Source organism: Neodiprion lecontei, chromosome 6 (assembly GCF_021901455.1).
Source record: "Neodiprion lecontei isolate iyNeoLeco1 chromosome 6, iyNeoLeco1.1, whole genome shotgun sequence".
In the NCBI taxonomy this organism is placed as follows: Eukaryota; Metazoa; Arthropoda; class Insecta; order Hymenoptera; family Diprionidae; genus Neodiprion; species Neodiprion lecontei.
This window is the reverse complement of record NC_060265.1, coordinates 2094220-2114356: the sequence shown is the minus strand read 5'-3', so window position 1 is coordinate 2114356 and position 20137 is coordinate 2094220. Positions and strand designations below refer to the sequence as shown.

At 46.3% G+C, this 20137-nt stretch overlaps 1 protein-coding gene across 3 annotated transcripts in view; it reads left to right on the top strand.

Moving 5' to 3' along the window:
* The window catches only part of LOC107219547 (G1/S-specific cyclin-D2), a 121728-nt gene that overhangs the window by 83372 nt on the left and 18219 nt on the right, over positions 1-20137 (top strand). The window contains exons 1-2 of one of the 3 annotated variants that reach the window (XM_046742729.1): positions 6308-6430; positions 18032-18263. In XM_046742729.1, the coding sequence (XP_046598685.1) occupies positions 18066-18263 (198 nt within the window). In that variant the 5' untranslated portion in view covers positions 6308-6430; positions 18032-18065. Of the gene's footprint in view, positions 1-6292; positions 6431-16577; positions 18264-20137 lie in introns of those variants that run through there. The other 2 variants (XM_046742730.1, XM_015657799.2) reach the window with 2 other exon arrangements.

Below are 20137 nucleotides of genomic sequence, written 5' to 3'. Positions count from 1 at the left end.
ATACGCTTTGAAAAAAATCACCATACTCGTGTGAAAAATCAGGCATAATTGGGCGAAATTAGTCAAACGACAAGGCTGGAGGAACGATGCGTAAAAAATGCGTGAATAATTGTCGGAATTAAAATTTCGTCCGATTAATTACGACAGCTGTGCATAGCGCGAACGTGGATCTGGACGCATGTATTCAACGGCAACTCCGCTGCCATTACATGTAGCGGTAACGGCATGTGTATGTATAATAATACAAGTCGAAATCGTGACCTGAAGATTTGCACATGCTGCTCCGCGTGCGGGCACAAACGTATATGCTATAACGTAATATAAATATTGTCAAATTCGCCACGTCCGGTTGTAAGTTTGAATTCGTAGAACCACGCTGGTCAGTATGCACTTTTACAGGTACGCAAAACCAAGCGTGTTTCACACTCTGGTGTATCGTGTGTTACATATTAGGTACACGAGTGCCCGCGTAAAGGTAAAAGAGACAAAAGTTGCGTTACAAACCACGCTGAAAATATTCAACGTTATTCAATTGAGCTACCGTATTAGCTGGATGGATAATGCGTCAAGTTTAAATTTTCCTCGATGTCCAAAAATTTCAGAAGATGAGACGAAGGAAAAAACATCTCCGTTTTTATTATATACAATTACGGTACACGCGGTTCTTTGATTCCTATATATATATACACACACGACAAAGTTTATAACTTCTCCCTAGCGGTTTATTTCGGACCAGAGAATTTCTAAATCTCCCGGTGGACCTTTGCGTTATGTCTCTAGTTGCCGATTAATTCACCACACGATTATGTTGCGGTTTTTTCGACGTTTGATTATGCTTATCTAAATTTCTGCTGCTGCCGCAGTCGCTGGCAGGAAGTCGTTACAGATATACAAGTGGATATTTTACACATAAGTGTACTTACATAATTATAACGCCGAGAATTGCTTACTAAAGTCTGGAATTAGGTCACTTGGATAAATTTCTCATCATTCGGCAACATTTTTTCACAATTTTATCAGAATAAGTTACACTCTTGCATTCGCGTTGTAACGTATAAATACCGTAAGAGGAAAATAATCGTTTATATCGGATATATGATCGAACATGCTGAGAAATTAAATTACCGCAGGCACAAGGCATAAGTCTCGTATAATTACGGTGATACAAAATTATTGTGATAAAATTTACAGCAAGTCAGTGCTAAATAGTCGCGGAAAGTGAGGCAATTAGAAATTTGACGTTCCTGTGACGGATGGTGACCACTTCCTGCTCCGGTGGACTAACCTATTAATCTGTAAACGCTTGCAACAACGTAATCACACAACGTTCGGAGTTTTATCTGGGCGTCGGAAAAGGACTCTGCGGTGTAAAACGTGCATGATAATTACACGCTCAGGTCGACCCATTCTGATATAGGAAGCCTATTTTTCTCTCCTAGTTATTATATTTACACATCTTTTCAGTGCTCCGACCACACTGGCCTCGTTTCGAAAATTACGCGTTTACGTTTGGACTGAAATTTTATTTTCTCTTCGGGAAACGAGGAGGCTTTCCTTTCGAAGGCCCGAAGAGCGATTTTGCAAAGAAAAAAAAATAAATAAATACATACGTTCGTTTTTTTAGTACTCGAAATACATATCTCGAGTATCCTGTGCGGTGTGATCCAATCCTTTCTTCCGTCCCAACATGTCAAGCCCCTAAAAACCGTCGTGGTGAAAAAGTAAATAAACAAATGAACAAAAATGGGTACGAGGATAAAAATGCAGGTGAAAAAAAACAAACCAAAAAAGGGTATTTGACGCGGTAGCTGACGGGTATTGAAATACGATCAGATTGTTGATCTGCGGTGTAAGTGTATCACTCGATGCGAGACGGGACCGATGGTATGTGAGGTGAGAGCTGCGGTGTACGTATAACGCGAGTGATACCTGCCTGCGGACTACGGTGTTATTACATGTGCACGCATTTTATTTTACTTAATTTTTTGTTTTTTTTCTCTCTCTCTCTCTCCACGAGGAACTTCGCGGGGAAATATATGCAGGCGTAGTGGTACGTGGTCTTGGTAGAGTCAACGTGAAACAATGCGCGTTGTAAGCGAATCCCGGCCGCTTGCGCGAGAAGCGCATATTTCCTAACGTCACACAAGCGCGTTGTTACCGGTGCACGTACGTAGACGTAGGTATACAATATTGTACTGGAAGAATTCTCAGCAAGTAAAGAAGCCGATACGTTCAGCGTTGCACCTCTTGACTCCGCGACCCACATCGAAGTCGATAAAAGGTTCGCCGCGCGGCAAAAGGGTGGACGTAGCCTGTGTACTCGCGTGGAACCTTGCGTGGAAACGTACGAAGTCAAAGCGAATTTTAAACACTGACAAATTACCCCCATTGTCGAGTTAAGGTATCCTATACTTCACCGCGGTCAGGATTCATTCGAGTAATCTTTGCCGCAGCAGCTACTCGCTTCCAGGGCACGTAAGGTACCTTGACTATTTTTACCCAGCTTACCGTATCACTTCAGGACGTACGGAGAATAGATTTATCAAGTGGAAAAGAGAGCCTGTTCAAAACATTCATCCTCTGGGAACGTGGACTCCTGCAGTCTTCGGCATCCGGGGTGAGGTCAACGCTTTACCATCGTCGTCATCTTTCGCTCGCTCGGTTATATCTCAATGAGAGGATAAATCCGTCGAGTCGGATCGACTTGTTTCGATAAACTTGCATCGCACACCGCGCTCGAACGCGATACACGTGCGTACGTGTAATTACACGCAGCGTAAACTTGCGAACGAATCACGAATTTCCGGGATAATCTAATCTGCATAAATCGCGACGAGTGGACCGAACGACCTCAAGAAACAATTAGTTACGTCACACGGCGCTGCTACTCGGTTGGACGGTGAACGACCGCCGAGGATCGCGTACCACCAAATATCGCAGAATAACGCAGGTATCCAACGCAGGTGGGTGGGTCAAGAATTTCGCATTCTCCGACTGCAGCGCGGCTGGAAGGAGGACGGCAGACGGCACTGCAGACGTCGAAGCGAGTGTGCGTCTTGTGTCCCACACGCACGCCCGGTTAAACTCGGCGAAGGCGGCAGAAACGCGCGTGTGTGCGCGACAAAGATACGCGAATGCGCACCGGCGTGTGTAAGATAAACAGCACGCGGAGATGCGAGTGTTGCGAGTGTACCTTATACCGGCCATCCTCATCCCCACAACGTCGGCTGCACGTATGCGGGGTCGAGGAAGTAATTCTGGGAAGAGAAGCAAGCTGCAGGCTGCGCTCCCTGCACAGGGTATAAATATGACGTATGTTCGTTCAAACGTGATCCCGGTGAGACTCGGAGGAGCTTTTAATGCGCCCGCATTTCTACGTATCAAAATTTCCTCGCTGTATAATAATCGAGTGCGGCAATGCGAGGAAACGTCGAAACCCTGGCGTGTGTGGTCTGCGAACGATTCTCGTTGTCCCCGCACGCGAGGAGAACGAAACGCCAAAATTTCGCCGTTCGCACGCGGGTCTCTGGTTATACGTGCCGGTGCCGCGTTACCCTGGATATGTGGGTGTATTTAATGCCGCGTATGAGTTTCGCCGCGAGGAACCGCATCTTCTGGGGATCCAGTGCTCCGGTCGTGCTCTCCTTAATCATGCGGGCGTTCAGACTTATCTGCCGCTGCGGGGATCAGACGCCGCGTGGCCAAAGGCCAAATTAATTATTCCTTGTTTTAGACGCCGGGTACGCTGAGTTTTCGAATTATTTACCGAGCCGCGTTCTCGGGCGTGCTTCGCAAAGTGGGAAACATCCCGCTGCGTATTTTCGAAGGAGTGTTCGGTAAGAAGAAAATGAGAGAGCAGATTTTACTAAAAAACTGCAGGAAAAGAGGAACACGTTAGGTTTTTGTTTTTTTATAAAATATACTTCGCGAGATGGAGAATTTATTCTAGAAACCGTGAAAACCGATGCGTGCAAAGTAAAATCTGCTATATTTATAGTGACAAATATAGTTGACGTGAGTATTCTTTTTTTTTTTTTTTGTTTTTACCAAAAAACCTGACGTCTTCCTCTTTTCCTGCAGTTTTGAACAAAAATCTGCTCTTTTTCTTCTCGCAGCGTATATCGAGATTCTTTCTACCCTTCGCGAATACAAGCATCTAGGACTAAAGGAGGAAAAGCAAAAGTGAAACCCCCAGGCGAAAGGATCCTTTGAATCCCGAGGTAACCCTGAAGCCGAAACCGAAAGAAACGAAGGAACAGGAAAGGAGTTCTTATTCACTCCTCGCCGGCAGCGACTGGCCCTGACTTCCACTATATCCTCGAACTATGCATGTGATTGGGAAGTTTTCTCATTACGAAAGCGCGGCCTGTCTCATCCCTATCTGGATGGTGGTCCTTTGACGCCCCTTCGACCGATACGTTGAGAAGAATTCTGAGATGATTATCCTCCCGGCGCATTGTGCGCGTGTAGGTGCGTACGGATAGAGTTTAGTTGGGCGTATAGCGCATTGCGTTCTCTCATCTCAGCACCGGCGCTTCGGTGTGTAATAAATCGGACCTTTGAGACCTTTAATAAGGCATCAAATATCGCGCTTTATCACGACGCTGCGGTGAAACATCTCTTCATAGTTCTCGGCTCTCTGCCCTCTTTTTATTCAATCTCGACGCCCTGTAGAAGCTTCAACAATTTTTAATCCCGACGTTGTACCTGCTACGAGAAATCCGTAGGAACACTTTGATAACCGTGTTAGCGGATCTGCGAATCTTTCTGAAATTGCTCTGTCGAAAGCCCGATGAACGCGGTGGTTACCGAAACAACGTATCACTGTACTTCGGTTTTACCTGCTGCTCCATCTTTCCTTCAAGCACCGAACGTGCCAAGGTATCAGTCAGTCGGTTTCTCCTTCTTCCCGCCTGCATTCGCCAGTGCAATCCAAAGAGAGGTAGAGGAGAGGAACGAGGAGGAGAGAGAATCCTCGTGTCGGGGGGTGCGGTGACATCTCTGGAAAGACAACGCGTCGAAGTCGAGGCGTTCCAAGAGAGCGTTCGAGAACCAGATTTCTCACCGAATAACCTGACTGCATCTCAAACAGACGCGCGCGATACAAACCAAAAACTCTTCTCGTCGTTAGCCTTCGAGCTAGGCGCGTTCCTCGCCGCCGTTCTTGAGCCTTTTTTCCCTCTTCGTCTCTCTCTGTCTCTCTACGGCTCACGATTAATAACTAAAGTCATCCCGATTGCTGACGCGCGGTAACCTCTCTGATAGAGACGAGGCCCGTATAGGCCAGGTCAGGACCACGCTGCGTAGGTCAAGATGCACGTCGGTTACACCCACCACCTCGATTCGAAATAAGTACCTTGCTCGTCTTCCCCTCGCCCAAGTCCATCCCTCTAATTTTTGTTTTCCTGCTTATCTTTTTACATTTTAATCCTGGTTTTTCTCATCCGTACTCAGCGGGACATTTCATATTCTTCAAACGTATCATGTCTCATCGTGTAGTGATACTGAAATCTGAATTCCAGTGTTCCGATCGTGATCAGCTTTCGAACCCGCTGTGGTTTCGAAAAAAAAAAATATTCAGATTCTCTCATTTTTCCAACCACTGCAGCACCGACCATGTACCTACAAGACAGCATCGCGGAGTTTAACCAATTTGTAGGGAAACGTTCCGATCACTTGAACCTAACGAATGGCTAAATTGTCGAAGCTGTCGACGACGGTACGCGTTGCGGTTTTCGAGCATCCGTATGTGGTCAAAGTTGTAGATCGAAGTAATTGACAAATTGCACGTCGTACGCTGCACGGAGTGTCATTAGATCAAGGATCGTACCCTGCCCTGCCTCTTTCCTTGAATATTTTCATCGCGAGACGATGCACGGACACGCAGAGCGCGCCACTTTCCAATTAACATAAAAACCGAACCACGCCTCACGCGCACTCTTTGATATAGGTGATTACTTATCCTTCCTACAATGAATTGAGCGATTACCCCTCTCGGTATATCCTCCAATACATATTTATGAATCATCAGCATTCATGCGTCTCGTTGCTCTCGGCAACAGAATAACTCTGCCGTTTCAATACTCGCGAATCTATTATGTTATTTTCAACAAACGGTCATTTCTGCTCCTCTCTACCGGTATAAGGTACAACTTATCTAATTTAACCTAGACCGGTAGTTGTTACTTCTTGCAGACGATCGCATATTCAGGGCTTAATAAAATTTTGTCCAGCACGTCGAATTATTTCTCATGTAATATCTACTATTTTTTTTTGTTTTTTGTTGTTCCAGTTTTTGCAGAAGATTCGGGAGGTTGGCAGGTCATTCGGAATTCGATTTATTATCGCCCTGCTCTTACTTCACCGATCCCAGGAAGAGAAGCACGACCCTAGAGTCCGAGGAATGAGGAAAATTTGGAGAACCCTGCAGGTAAGAGTATACGCGTTTTTTTTTTTTTTTTTGTCCCCATGCTAAAATCCCCGGGTTTGCCGGTAACCTGTACAGTGAAGAGATTTGCTAAGCGCATTTCACGCCTCTCAATCTTTCGAGGGTTTCTCCTTTGCGTTCGGCTTCGAAGGTCCTGGATCCTCGATTCTCTTTCGTTTCGCCGCTCGGGCTCCGGGCGCCTAGCGCCATCAGTTTTAAGTCCCCAGTTCTCAGTAGGACCTGTTATTTCTAACCGGCAGATGAGGAAAAATACTAATAATAATAACACGCCCGCAGAGAGTTTCTGCAAAAATCATCTCCGTCCGCCTCCTCTTCAACATTCACGAGATAGGCGGTCCCGATAGTCCCGTTGGTTTGCTTCTACACGAGATCCTGCACCAAGGATCTACGATGCGGTTGGTAAAAATATGACAGGATAGGACGATGATTCTTTAACTTCACCGACTCGCGGCGTAGGGTTATTCGCCAACATCTCGTCGAAAGAGAAACGAGGATTTACAAGTCGTGCGGTCATGAGAAATGTAACAAGCAAACGTACCTTACGGAAAATACTGCAAGGTTATGATCTTGCCGTGTAATTAGAGCGAACCGATAGTACCCTACATGACCGAACGAAATTAGTGTTCTTCGTCTTTTTCGTTCTTCTTCGTTCTTCTTCTCGTTTTTATCCCGCGCATAGTGGAGCACGGCCGCGCTGCCGTAAGGCGCGAGAACATTTAAGATAACAATACACGTACGTAGATACTTTTACAAATAGGGGTAAGAACATTCACTTAAACTTATCTCGAGTCTAACAAGACTCATAAAAATTCCTTTGTACCCGTGCGCGCCGTTCCAGCAGCCCGCAAGAACGGACGAGATAAACTCCCAGCGGAGGTAAGAAGGTACCTTAGGGTTACACGACTGCCTGTACGAAGGTAGGTAGGTTGGTACTCGTCTCTGCGCGCTGCCTTTGCCCGACCTGAACCTTGGAATCGTCCTCACGCCTACCCAAGTCCGCTGCATTTTTCGTAAATCAGCCGGCGGCAGTGATCGGCCAATTTATTTTGGCGCCCAGCATATGTCGCGAGTCACGATTGCCTGAAAATCGAAGCGTATCGGATGACTTTGGAGGACAGTGTGGAGAAATCAAGTTGACACCCTTCGCGTTTGCACGCGCGTGTACGTGTGTACCTATGTATACAGCGTGTGTGTATTCCTGACACTTTATAGACACAGCGCCGACGTCGTCGTGCCGCGTGGCTGAGAGGCATTTGAGTTATTTGAAGAAAATTTAACGACTATTAATACCGACGACCCTGTATAGACCAACTTTCGAATCTCGATCCCACAGGACTAGCGAGCGAAGTGTATACGTTTTGAAGAATCGAGATTTCAACGACGTCGTCTGTACTGTGTATATTACGTGTGAGCATCTGCCGCACGAAAAGTCGATAAAATTGGTTGTTCAGCCCGGACCGCGGGTGATAAAAATCCTAGCGAGTACGAGAGATCGGGTCAAATCTCGCGGCTGTATCATATTCAGCCGGTTTCCGAATTCCTTTCAAATGTCGTTGGAAAAATTCCGGATTCTCTCGTCCTTTGAGGCTAGGAATTTGGTTAGGAAACGGACGGGTCGCGGAGGGCGACGAGTCGACGGTCGGCGACCTTCGGACGACGAGGACTTCGCTGTCCTCGTCCCGTGGAATACGCAAAAAGTTTCACTCCGGGACGCGAGAGGGGCGAGACACGTATAAAGCTGTATTTGGTCAGAACTACCGACCATGAGACTCGAGTCTTTATAGATTTCAAGGGTGAGAACCATCGTTCTCGTTTACTCGCGACTCGGCTGCAAGATCCGCTTCTCTAGGTTCCCGTCGTTCCGGCTATTTCCAACCTCTTCTTCTTCTTCGTCGCGTGGTCCTCATCAAGGATCAGCGAAGGAATCGACCCGTGAATGGATTTCGAGTCACGAAGAAATTAGGGAAGAGGAGATACTGTTCCATATGCTGCGATGCACGTTGTCGTCTTTTGACGGGTACGCGACGTGCAAAACCCTTCAAGAAGCTGCAGCTGAGACTCGGGGAGATTTAACAATGTGTTTTATTAATTACTAGCTTATATATATATATATGTATATGTACGTACCCATGTATAATACTTCCTCGAGTGTAACTCACTTCGCCAGTAAGTTTATAGACACTCCGATGCTGCACGAGCATCATCGTCAAACGCGTTTCTTGTTCTGCAGTCTTTACGACGACGCGACGCCTTGATTCCGCGTCATTATTTTACCATTACCCTTTACACCTGCAGTCCATACCTTTAGTGGATGACGATATTAAAGCGTAGCTTAAAGAAGCTTCCGTACAATCGGCACTTGCGTGGAGACAGAAGACTTTGTCAACGAACTTTTCAACTCTTTTCCATACATCACACCGTGCGACTAAGAATTATACAAATTTCTGTGCAACCACAGTGTCGTGTTTCTGAAAAATGTGCCAGGAGGAAGTTGACGAACAGTCGGAGAGAATCATGTCGAAATTCCTATAAATTTCAATCGCGACATCCGTTCCCCCGCATTACCGTACCGCAGCGTTCATAATAATTACTCGAGGTTCCGGCAGAACGACGTTAACGCCGAGTAGCGTACCCGTAAGTCCCGTGGGACCGTAGTGAGAATAAGGGGCCTCCAGCTCTGGAAGAGTGACCCCCGGCTCCTCGGGAGGCAAGATGCCGTGACACCGAACAACAACAAGCACAATGACTCAGTGGAGTAGATGACGACGAGTACAGAGGTGCTCACGGCGTAAAACGCGAATTGAACGTCTCACTGTTAAACGTAAGCATACGCGTCCACGGTTGCTGGTTACGCAATGCTCGACGATGCCACGTTGACGAGAATCCGATTTACACGGGAAAAGCGACGTATCGTGGCCGAGGAATCGGTCAGCCGAACGACGTCTTTGCGGTCGTTTCGAAAGCAAAAGTATCAAGCGATTACAAATTCCAAAAGTCCATCTCTATCGCAACAATTGTCTTGTTTTGCTCCCCAATCGACCGTGGAATGTTGGATTCTCGTTGCCTACAAGCATGCACGCAGGCACGCGCGCGCACAGAGTCGGCTTTATTTTCACTCATCTTTTCGTATGTCCAGTCCACGCATGTGTCCGTACATCGTACTTCTATAAATATCAACAATCGCGATGAAACGGTTCGTGCCCTGTGTGTGAACTTTCCGAAGTCGACAATGTCTCGGTCGTTTCCGAAGCAATGTTGGGGTCAGTGTCAATCGTAAATGTTGACGTTCGCTCGCGTCGGACATCAGGATCGGCTGGAATGTCGGTATTTCCTTAACGGAAATTTCCACCGACTGCTTCGCGTGCCTGTATAATCGTGTGCAGTTTGCGAGGCGGTTTTACGTACCGTAGGTTCACCTATACCAACCTACCAACGCGACGTCAACGAATCGGAACAGATCGAGAGAAGGCAGATCCTACGATCGGCTCGATCGGTTATCGCTCGTTGTCAAGGACGCGGAGATATTCCCGAGGTTGAAAAAATTCGTCGCTCCTCGGTTGGCACTGTGTATAAACAAATTCCGTTACAATTATCCATCGATGATCGAGTCTGTCGCCTAGAGCGGAGATCGGTTTACGAACGTGCATCGAAAATCTTCGTATTCCGACGACCTTTATCCGGCAATCGATCCTTTTACGGGAACGCGGATTGGTCGCGAGGAGTAATCTAACGACACTCGTGGGATCGTGACGCTACACAGCGATTGTCCTTCCAACCTTGTCTCTTGTCCACGGTGCGGTTAAGAGTGGTTTGACAAATATACGGAAATAGCACGCTCGGACGGTTTCATCCGCGCAGTCAGCGATACTCTCGGCATTATAAAGCACCGAATTCTCCAGGACCTCGCCGGTTTCTTATATCGCAAACATTATAAATCTCGAGTCTTTCACGGTTTAACGTTCTCGATGTCTGTACGTATAACGGATGTCGGGCGATTGTAGAATGACCTTGGTTAATCCTGATGACACGTACGAATTAACCAATGTTCGGATCGCCGTTCTATTATTCTTGTTAGCTTCGTCGGTGTCGCAAATGTTAAAAGCCTACGAAAGATTTGAATTGACTTTCCTCGAGTAAAAGGGTTGAGATCGTATCGACTCCGGTATGTACGGCTGCAGGAATAAATAGAAAAAGAGAGAGGGGAAAAGAGACAGCCGTTACCTGCAGCTCACCTGATAAATAGCGCATGAGTCACGCGGCGACATTGCGACGCGTACATATAAACTGTTCCAAAAATACTGTCCCGAACATTCGTCGTTGCACGATGATACATGTACAAAATGACACGCGTGTCAGCGATGCGAACTCTTGAAGTAAAAAATAAACAAATGATCCGGCAAAGATTGTAAGAAATCGAGTCGAATTTTGTCAAAGATAAGCAAAAACCGTGGGGCATTTTTTCAACGAAAAACATCCATCTACGAGCCTCGATTGTAAATTTGGCCGAATGTTACATCGTCCGTGCAGTCATTGCGCGTATAAATTCGCACGTGTAAGTTGCTCCGTGGCGGTAGGCGGAAAACGCCACGAACGATCCTATTTCGGACTGATGACGTAACGGGCAACTTTTGAGTAAACCTGGGAGGCTCAATCCCCGGTAATTTTCGGGGGCGTACGTGAGTCCGCGGTCGTTGTTCCATTCGCGAGATATAAATCAGCGTTTCGTGCAGCCCCGCTGATAATTTCGGATATTTCACAATCAGTGATTTGAAAATAAAATGTTTTTTCTCTTTCTTTCTTTCTTTCTTTTTTTTTTTTTTTTTATCATCTTTATCTCCGAACGGTCATAAATTTTGATGAAAAACTGCTGCCGGTCGGTGCAGAAGATCCCTAACGTACCGGCGACTTTACAGGTACAGCTGCATCGTAGAAACGAGCCCCACCCGCAGATCTGTGCATGTGTCATTTTATTGTGTCATCCTGCACCTGAGAGAAAGAGAGAGAGAGAGAGAGAGAGAGAGAGAGAGCTGTAAAACCGATCACTGCTCGGTACGTGCGCACCTATTTTGCTAGGTATGTAGAATTTACATGGGTGGGTGGGTAGGTGTTAGTCGGTGCAGAGCGCAGATCGTTTCCTGCATATGTATTGTACGAAGAGATATGTTACACGTGTGCATGCCTCGCCGCCTATTCGCGCTCGCGATATAACGTGTGTGTTACTCTATCTCTATCTCTCTCTCTCTCTCTCTCTCTCCCTCTCTCTCTCATGTATGCGCCAAATTGAGGAGCTCGCGAGATCCGAGGCTTACATAATTGTATTACAAGAACCGTGATGTATGGATACAGATTACATTGTATAATATGGCACAAACAAAAAATGACATTTGCGATCATTTAGTCGCCTGTAGATGCGTGTGTGCAAGATGGCACGGAATATAGTATACGGTACATGTACAACTACATAAAGGTTTTTATATTCAATAATAAAACTTACTTTGTGTGGCTTCTGTCTCTTTTTCCTTTTTTTTTTCTTATCACGGTTTTTTGATTTTGCCACGCATCGACGCGATCCGTCGAAACAATAAGCTCGTCAGCTTGCACGGAACAATTTTTGTTTCACGATATCCGTATCACTCACCTAAATCGATCACGCCTGCAGTGAATGCTTCAGGATTGAGAATATTTCGCTATTGATATGGGGGGGGGGGAGGAAAAAATACTTACCTATCGATACTTTACTTTTCGGGAATGATATTTCCGGTTTTCGGGAAGCGATCGGTATTTCTTAAAATCACAATATATACCGAGTATGACATAGAGACAAGTATGGATATCCAAAGTGTGCAGAAGACAAAAATAAAATCATTTCAGGCGTCTTCATCTTCGAGAGAAATAGAAAAATGCTGGCAAACTCGATACGTATTAATGTATATGTATGTACATAAGTATATACACATGTATGTATAACGCATAACGTACATAGATATAATAAGACGTACGTGGCATGCGCCGATGACGTAAGAGACCGTGCCACGTTGTATCGTACAACCGAATGTATGTACATAGGTATTCGTATATATGTGTATATTTATATGTATATGTATATGTACGTACATGTATAAGGCACATGCACATTTGCCCGCACGATATTATACGCGCAACAAGCCCGTGGCCGGTGTAATAATTTTCTGGTGTGAACGGCCTGTGCCCTTGAGGCATGCTGCACGCCCCGCGGTCGGCGGGAGATTCAAACCTCGACACGGAGAGTCGAGGCGACGAAAGTAACGGAGGCTCGGCGATTACTGACGACTTGGAAATTGAAAGGATATCGAAAAGCGATCAAGCGTTTTACAGTACGAGATTCTCTCCTCTAAAACACGTGAAATTCATGCAACGTCGATCGATACGTTGGGTGGAGATTAAGTACAATTCGGACGCGGATTCGCGTCTGTATCTTCAAAGAGGAAGAAATAAAGAAAGATAAAGAAAAAAAAAAAAAAGCAGAGGAAACGAAGTAACGGAGGCGGATTGATAGAACGTTCGGGACCAATTAGCGTGTCGGGGAATTGGTTATAGGAATAAGAGAGGTGACGATTTCGTTCCTTCTTTCCTCACTCCACGTCTATCTCTACATCTATCCATCTCTATCTATCTCTCTCTCTCTCTCTCTCTCTCCTCACGGCGCTGCTTTCTCGGGCAACCAGCAGCGTCGATGCACGACGACGCCCCTCGTCCTGAATGCGTCCCCCGGGTCGGCGCCAAGGTCCAGGGCGGAACTCGACCACCCGCATCAGCCCGCGTTTCACACACGTCTCCGCATCTGTGCACGCACACATGTCTCAATGTGTAAACGTATCGCGCCTCGCCTGCAATTATGCGTACGTACATACGTGATAATTTATACACCGTGGATGATGCATGCGCGGTTTACAACACCTACGTATAAATATGTAATCGTACGTTATTACGCGTAACCGTCCCTCGCCGATTACTACCGTTGGATCAATTCTAACATCGGTACAATCAAGGTTTTGCCGTTTTGTTACAAACACTTGTTCACCTTGTGCTGTGGATTTTTGTGTAAAACCCAGCGCAAAAGTTTTGAAATTTGTCGAATTTTTACTACAACGGTAAAATTCTGGTTCGTGTCGTAATTTTTTTTTTTTTTTTTTTCTTTACTCCAATTTTGTGATATAAATTTTTATCCGATTGTTGACGACAACGGTTATAGGGAAAACAGAAAGTGCGGGGGAATGAAAGAAAGCGATACACGGTCGAACAGTCGATATATTTGTCAACAAGTAATTATAGTGTTGTTAGAAAATACGCTGCGCATACGTATATACATGCACTGGTATTGCCGTGCAGCTTTTATCCTTCTACACTTTTTCTCCGGTTTCATTCGCATTCTTCATTCATGCTTGTACAGCACATGTGTATAACCGGTACGCGTACGTACATACCTACTACATGCACGTAACACGCTGTCGAAAATGCGCGTATTTTCGTACAAAATACACAAATAGCAATACACCGGCGCATCTTTGCGCAGGCGCTTTGACCATGTTTTTACGTACGCATATGTACAATATGTGCCTAGATGCGCGCATACGTGTACGGAGGGGTACAATGGTACATGTATGTGTGAACCTACACGTGCATCGGAGGCAAACGTAAACGGTCGAGTGGTTTGAACGGAAACGGGCCCGGGTCAGAGGCTATTCACTGATAATGACGTCATCTCCTCACTGGCGTACATGTCAACTTGAAATGTTATCACGCGGTATTATCAGGACCCAGGGGTTAACGCGGTTTTAAAATACGTAAATCTATACTCCGTCTATCTGCATGTATTATATATATATATGTATACGTATATTTATTGTAGACGGGTTTATACGACGCCGCGTATGTATGCATAAAAGTTGTTCACCCGCCCCGATGTCACGGTGTGTGTACGTGTGTGTAATAACCCACGGGCCGGGTTCATTCATGTACCTACTACCGACTCACGGACAAGGCTTGTTAAAGAAGCTGAGACGCTGAGTGTCCGTGTGCGATACGGGGCACGCCGCATACTCGAGTCAACTTTGATACGGATAATTCGGTACGGATCCGGCAATTGAAGAAATTGCCTCGATACCTCCCTTCTTCCTCGAATAGGTTAAATCTTGAGGACCGCACGATTTCCCTTCCATTATACGTGCGGCGGCCGGTCGTCCGATACGCGTATAACGTACGTGCACGCATAGCTATGAGCATATATGGCGTATCGTCGCCCACGCATCGCCGTTACTGCACACTGGTGGAGGAGGAGGAGGAGGAATACGTAACGCGTGTCGAACGGCTCGACGGAGGCCGGAAGTTAGATCCGGGCCTTGGCCTAGGTCGAACCTCAGCGTCGAATTTTTCACGAACATCGCATCGCGCCTTTGTCATTGTATTCGTCGAGGACGAAGCGACCTTGTCCGGAGTAAATAATTTCGGTCAGCCTCCGCGAATCTCACTTTTCAGAAAAGAACGGAGCAGAACGGAGAGCTGAATTCAGAACTTCCTTCGTGGATGGCGAGGGCGGAGGCTCGGTTCTGTCTGTCTACCTTGTCTTGCCGCCTGTTGCCCTCCTTCAGGGACGCCGGAACCACCGGCCCACGATAGCCACTGGTTACGCACGGTGCGTACACCTTTACGCATCGTTGGAGTTAAATACGACCACCGTCCTCGTACGCTACGGGGAAATACTACCTACTACCTACTACCTACTATCTGCTACCTTGCACGCCCCGCGTCCGCGAGAGTCGAGCGAGTAGCGAGTGCCATGGAACTGGTAATGCCTGTGACCCAACGAAGCCACCTTCGATAATCGACGGTATCGGAAGCGAGACGAGAGGAAATATGAAGAAAGAAATTATAAGTAAAAAGAATATGAAAAGAAAAGGAAAACAAAAACGAAACATTTAAAAAAAAAAAAAAAAAAAACAGACACACGTATACGTCGATCTTGTCGTTTCACGGAGAAGTTTAATCGGACGAGAAGAAGCGGAACGAGAGCGAAAGTGTGCTCGCTGCTGTAATACCATCGTCGAGTGAGATCCCTTATACTTACAGGTTTAACGTCTTGTTTGACGTTCGTCTTTACTTCCGGCGACCGCAGACGCTGCTCCGATCTTTAAACCGCCCTCCCTCCCTCCCTACCTTTCCTCATTATTCCGCCCTACCTTGTCAGTTGCATAAGAGGTTATCCACCGCCGTGCAGGCTCGTCGCCCGAGAAACCACGTACGGGTATGTATCGTTGTACCAAGTGCCGATGCACCTACGGTTATCCGAAAAATTAATTAATCGCGTGGATGGATCGAATACAGGATACAGTCTCGAAAAAACCACGTCAACTTGATCTTTTACTTTTTTTTACTCTCTTTTTCTCATCTTTCTTTCCTTTTTCCTGCGTCACCGTAAATCCTACTTAGGACCGTTGAAAATCAACGATGAGCCGACAAACTAGTCGAGAATAACGACGATCGTCGCTGCTTGGACGGAGCACTTTTCCACTTTGTCGACGAATACAGGCCTTTTTACTTCGCCGAGAAGTTGGAAAGTGTTCTCTCTCTCTCCCTCTCTCTACATTTTCCTTTTCTCTTTCCTTTCCATCTTCTCTTCGTCACCTGATGCATGACGCGCGTCTCGGTTTCGTGCCTCGGCACGTTTCGTTCTGCGTTCCTGCCACGCTTCGCTCATCCGCCGGCCGTGGTTCTCGTCAAAGTGGGAAGATCACCGGCGGAGAAGATGCCGGGAGGGGAAAAAGAGGTGGCGGAGGAGGAAGTAGTGGAGGAGGAATTTCGAACTTCGGTCAGTGGTGGGAGTCCCCTGCCCGACGATAAGGAGGGGCGGCAGGGAGGAATGGGGGGAGGAGGTCTCACGGCCGGGAAAGAGGCGTCTGGTGGCCCTTCGCGAGGCTAGAAGCCTGGATGCGTCTCCTCTCTGGCCGAGACACCGCCGGCGGAGAGGCGCCGTTTCGACGGCGGGCGTCGAGGGGCGGCGGCAGTCGCGGGGTGGGGTGTTAAGGGAGAGGGGGCAACGACGGCGTTCCCCTACCGGCTCGTCCAACCTCTGATCAGCGCATTTCGAGATCGGACAGCATTCTGGCCTGGTAAGTTGCCAGCGTCGGATCGTAGTGAAGTGAAGGGCTCCTCTCGACGCAAGACTTTTTTTAAATAGTAAAAAAAAAAAAAGAAAAGAACGGGCTAATATATACCTATACATACTGTTAAACATATATATATATATATACATTACACACACACACACGTACATACATACAGATAGATTCCGTTAAACGGGACAGAGTTCGCAGATCGAGGAATACGAAGGAATAATAATCGGTGGCGTAAGACCCAAGTTTCGAGGAATATTTTTAAATTTCATTTACCACGGCAAGGATAAGTCTGCCGAAGAAGAAGAAGAACAAGAAGAAGAAGAAGAAGAAGAAAAAGAAGATATATTGGGATAAGGAAGAACGAGAATTTAATAATCGTACGCAGCCGTTGGGAATGTAGAAAAAATTTTAAAGGAAGACGGCTGTATCGAAACCAGTTGACAAAGATCGTTGCGTTGAAAAATAAGTTTTCTACGTAGACGTTATACAGTAACACAGCTACGCGCACGATTAATTGAATCGAATTAATTAATTATATAATTAAAACTAACTTAATGTTGAAGGAAAAACGAGAGGAGAAGAGAAGATAAGAAGAGCCGCCACCCCAAAACTCAACCCGTCGAGGATCTATATTAATTATACGCTTATTTATTCAATACAATCTTGGACGTTCCGAACCTATTTATTGCATAACACGTATATATATATATACATATATGTACCCATACATAAGTAATAATTATTGTTGTCGAAACAATAACGATATTTAAAACCAGACAACCGACTTCTGCCGAGTGCTGGAATAGGAAAAGGACAGATCGTCGTTTTTCTTTATCCACCTATACAGTAAGAAAATACGAGACTGAGAATTGAATGGAATAATCAACAAAGTGAGTAATGTGTGTGCGAGTTATGTGCATATAAAATTAAGGAATCGTCGTTTCGGCGTTCATACCGTCATCGCCGTCGTCGAAGTTGTCAACGTCACTGTTTCTCGTTGTGACAACAACAACGATAAAAGTAATAGTAATAATAATAACAACAACACAACCACAACACAGTAATAGTAATTATTGTCATTAACGTACAACCGTCGTACGATTATTCGACATTGAGGGAGGTGAAAACAGTGAGTCGAGAGTTTGAAAAGAAGAAAAAAGTCGCCGGTTTATAATATATATTTATTTATATTTTTCATCCCTGGTTCTGTTCTGTAAAATTTAATTGTGTGCGGTGCGCGGTGTGTCTCTCCGTTGTACCTATACGTATATGATATAAGATCCCGTTTTGTGTTTCGTCGTTTTCATCATCATCATCATCATTATCAGCATCATCGTCGTCGTCGTCGTGTTATTCTTCTTCGTTTCACCGTATCTGCCTGCGCCCAGTCGTTTGCCAAATCCGAGCGTATATAAATAAGGATTTTGTACAGAGAAGAGCGTGGAGGAAATAAGTAAGAATCTACGATGGATCTTCTCTGCTGCGAGACTACCGAAACCGAGTGCAGAGCTTACGCCGATCCGGCGCTGCTAAACGACGACAGAGTGCTACAGAACCTTTTGAAGAGCGAGGAAAGGTACGCGCCTAGCAGTTCATATTTCGAGTGCGTGCAGAGGGACATTTCGCCGATGATGCGAAAGATCGTTGCCGAATGGATGCTAGAGGTAAGTCGGATAAGATTCCCTTCTCTCTCCCTCCCTCCCTCTCTCTCTCTCTCTCTCTCTCTCACACTTTTCTACGGCGCATATTCCACGCGTCCACGTGTCTCTCTCGACTCTCCGGCACACGGTTACTTGCTCTATTGCCTGCCTGCCTGCCTGCCGGGGATTTAAATTCTATCCGAATGACCCTGCGTGTCCGCCGACTCGGTGTTGCCGTTTCTGCCGGCCGGCTCGCGAGTTCCGCGCCTCGTGTGCCGATGGTCAGTTGCGAGTGACGGAGGATCGACCGCCTCCCCCTTTCGGCCCCCTTCGCCCCCGCCAAGTTGAGGTCACGTCCGCCAGTCGCCAACGTCTTTAAAGAATCAAACGTACGATTACGCGTTATTCCTTTTATTATTTATTATTATTTATACGATTTTTTTTTCTTTTTTTTTTAAGCGGCGAGAACGCCGATGTAACAAATGAATACGCTTGCCGGTACGTTGTTACAGCCGTGTCTCTTCTTCTTCGCGTGTATCGTACGGTTACGGAAGCTTACCGATTAAACGACTCTCGCGTAACGTAATTTTTATCCAACCCGCGCTCCCCCCCCCCCCCCCCCCCCTCGTCCTCTTCTTATATTCATTTCTCCGTCATTTTTATTCTCCCACGAAATTCAATTGCCAATTTGCCGTAGAGTTTTGTTTGAATATAATTTAGGTGGATGATAGATACAGGCAACCTACTGTAACAGAATACATAGGTGTACTTGTTTGGCAACGTCGCAGCGGGTGTACGGTTATGTTATACATCTATTCGAACCTCCTCCTCCTCTCTCTCGTCTCTCTTTTTAAACTCTCTTCTTTTTTCTCGCGTATAGCTGATATTACGCGCGTACATATTGATCGATCATCGTCGCTCGTCTCCTCGACGGTCATATCTATTGTCGGATGTCAAAGTCCCGATATGTGTGTCGCGTAATGTAGCAGACGACGGTATCCTCTCCTCCGTTCTACACGCGCCGAGACTCCGCAGCTATACCTACGATCATTTCGTTCGTTCGTTAGTTAGTTACCAGCCACAGTAATGGCTCGGTGGCCACTTCCGGTACACCCGGGGTTTTTGCGTCTTGTCCCTCTTTCTTTGCCGCCGACTTTGCAGCCGTTGTTCGTACGTTACGGAAAACGGTGAAATTGACGCCCGGAGAGTGCAAGAATTCAAAGACGGAAAAAAAACGGTGGAATTCCGGCAACGTTATCCTCGTATAATCGCGGTACACGCTCAGGCTAAACTGGCGAGAACTCGTCGCCCTCGTCGTAATTGCCGCATATCAGATACGCGTACGTGCACTCTGCTAGTACGTAGTTTGTAATCGGGACCTTGACGTGCCGGGGAACGTAGGCAGCTAGCTCACTCGTAATAGAACAGAGAACAGAGAAGACAAGACAAGGTAGGAATACGATGTGGCAAAACTGTATGACGTGACTTGAATGTTGAAAGTAAAGTTTATTGGCTTCAATTCTTGACTTTACAAGTTTGTCCCACCTCTGATCGAGCGCCCTAGACCCGAGTCTACGTCTCGTCAAATTTTATCCCAACAGGACCGACCGAACCTGATCTTGAGCTTTTAACTTCCCTGTATTACGTAAAGCTTACTTTACCGGCATCCTCGTTACCTCGGACCAACGTTTCATCTCGCCAATGGATGCAGTTGAAAGCGAGGGAAAGAGGAAAATGATTTTTTTTTTCACAGCTGTTCCACACCTTCTCCACCGTCGTCGTTATCATCGTTCCAATCGGCTATCGATCGATCGCGTCCACGCGCGTCGGTTCCCTTCAAGCGTGATTACGATTATAGGGGGCGTGCAGGACAGGCAGGGTCTGTATATGTACCTGCA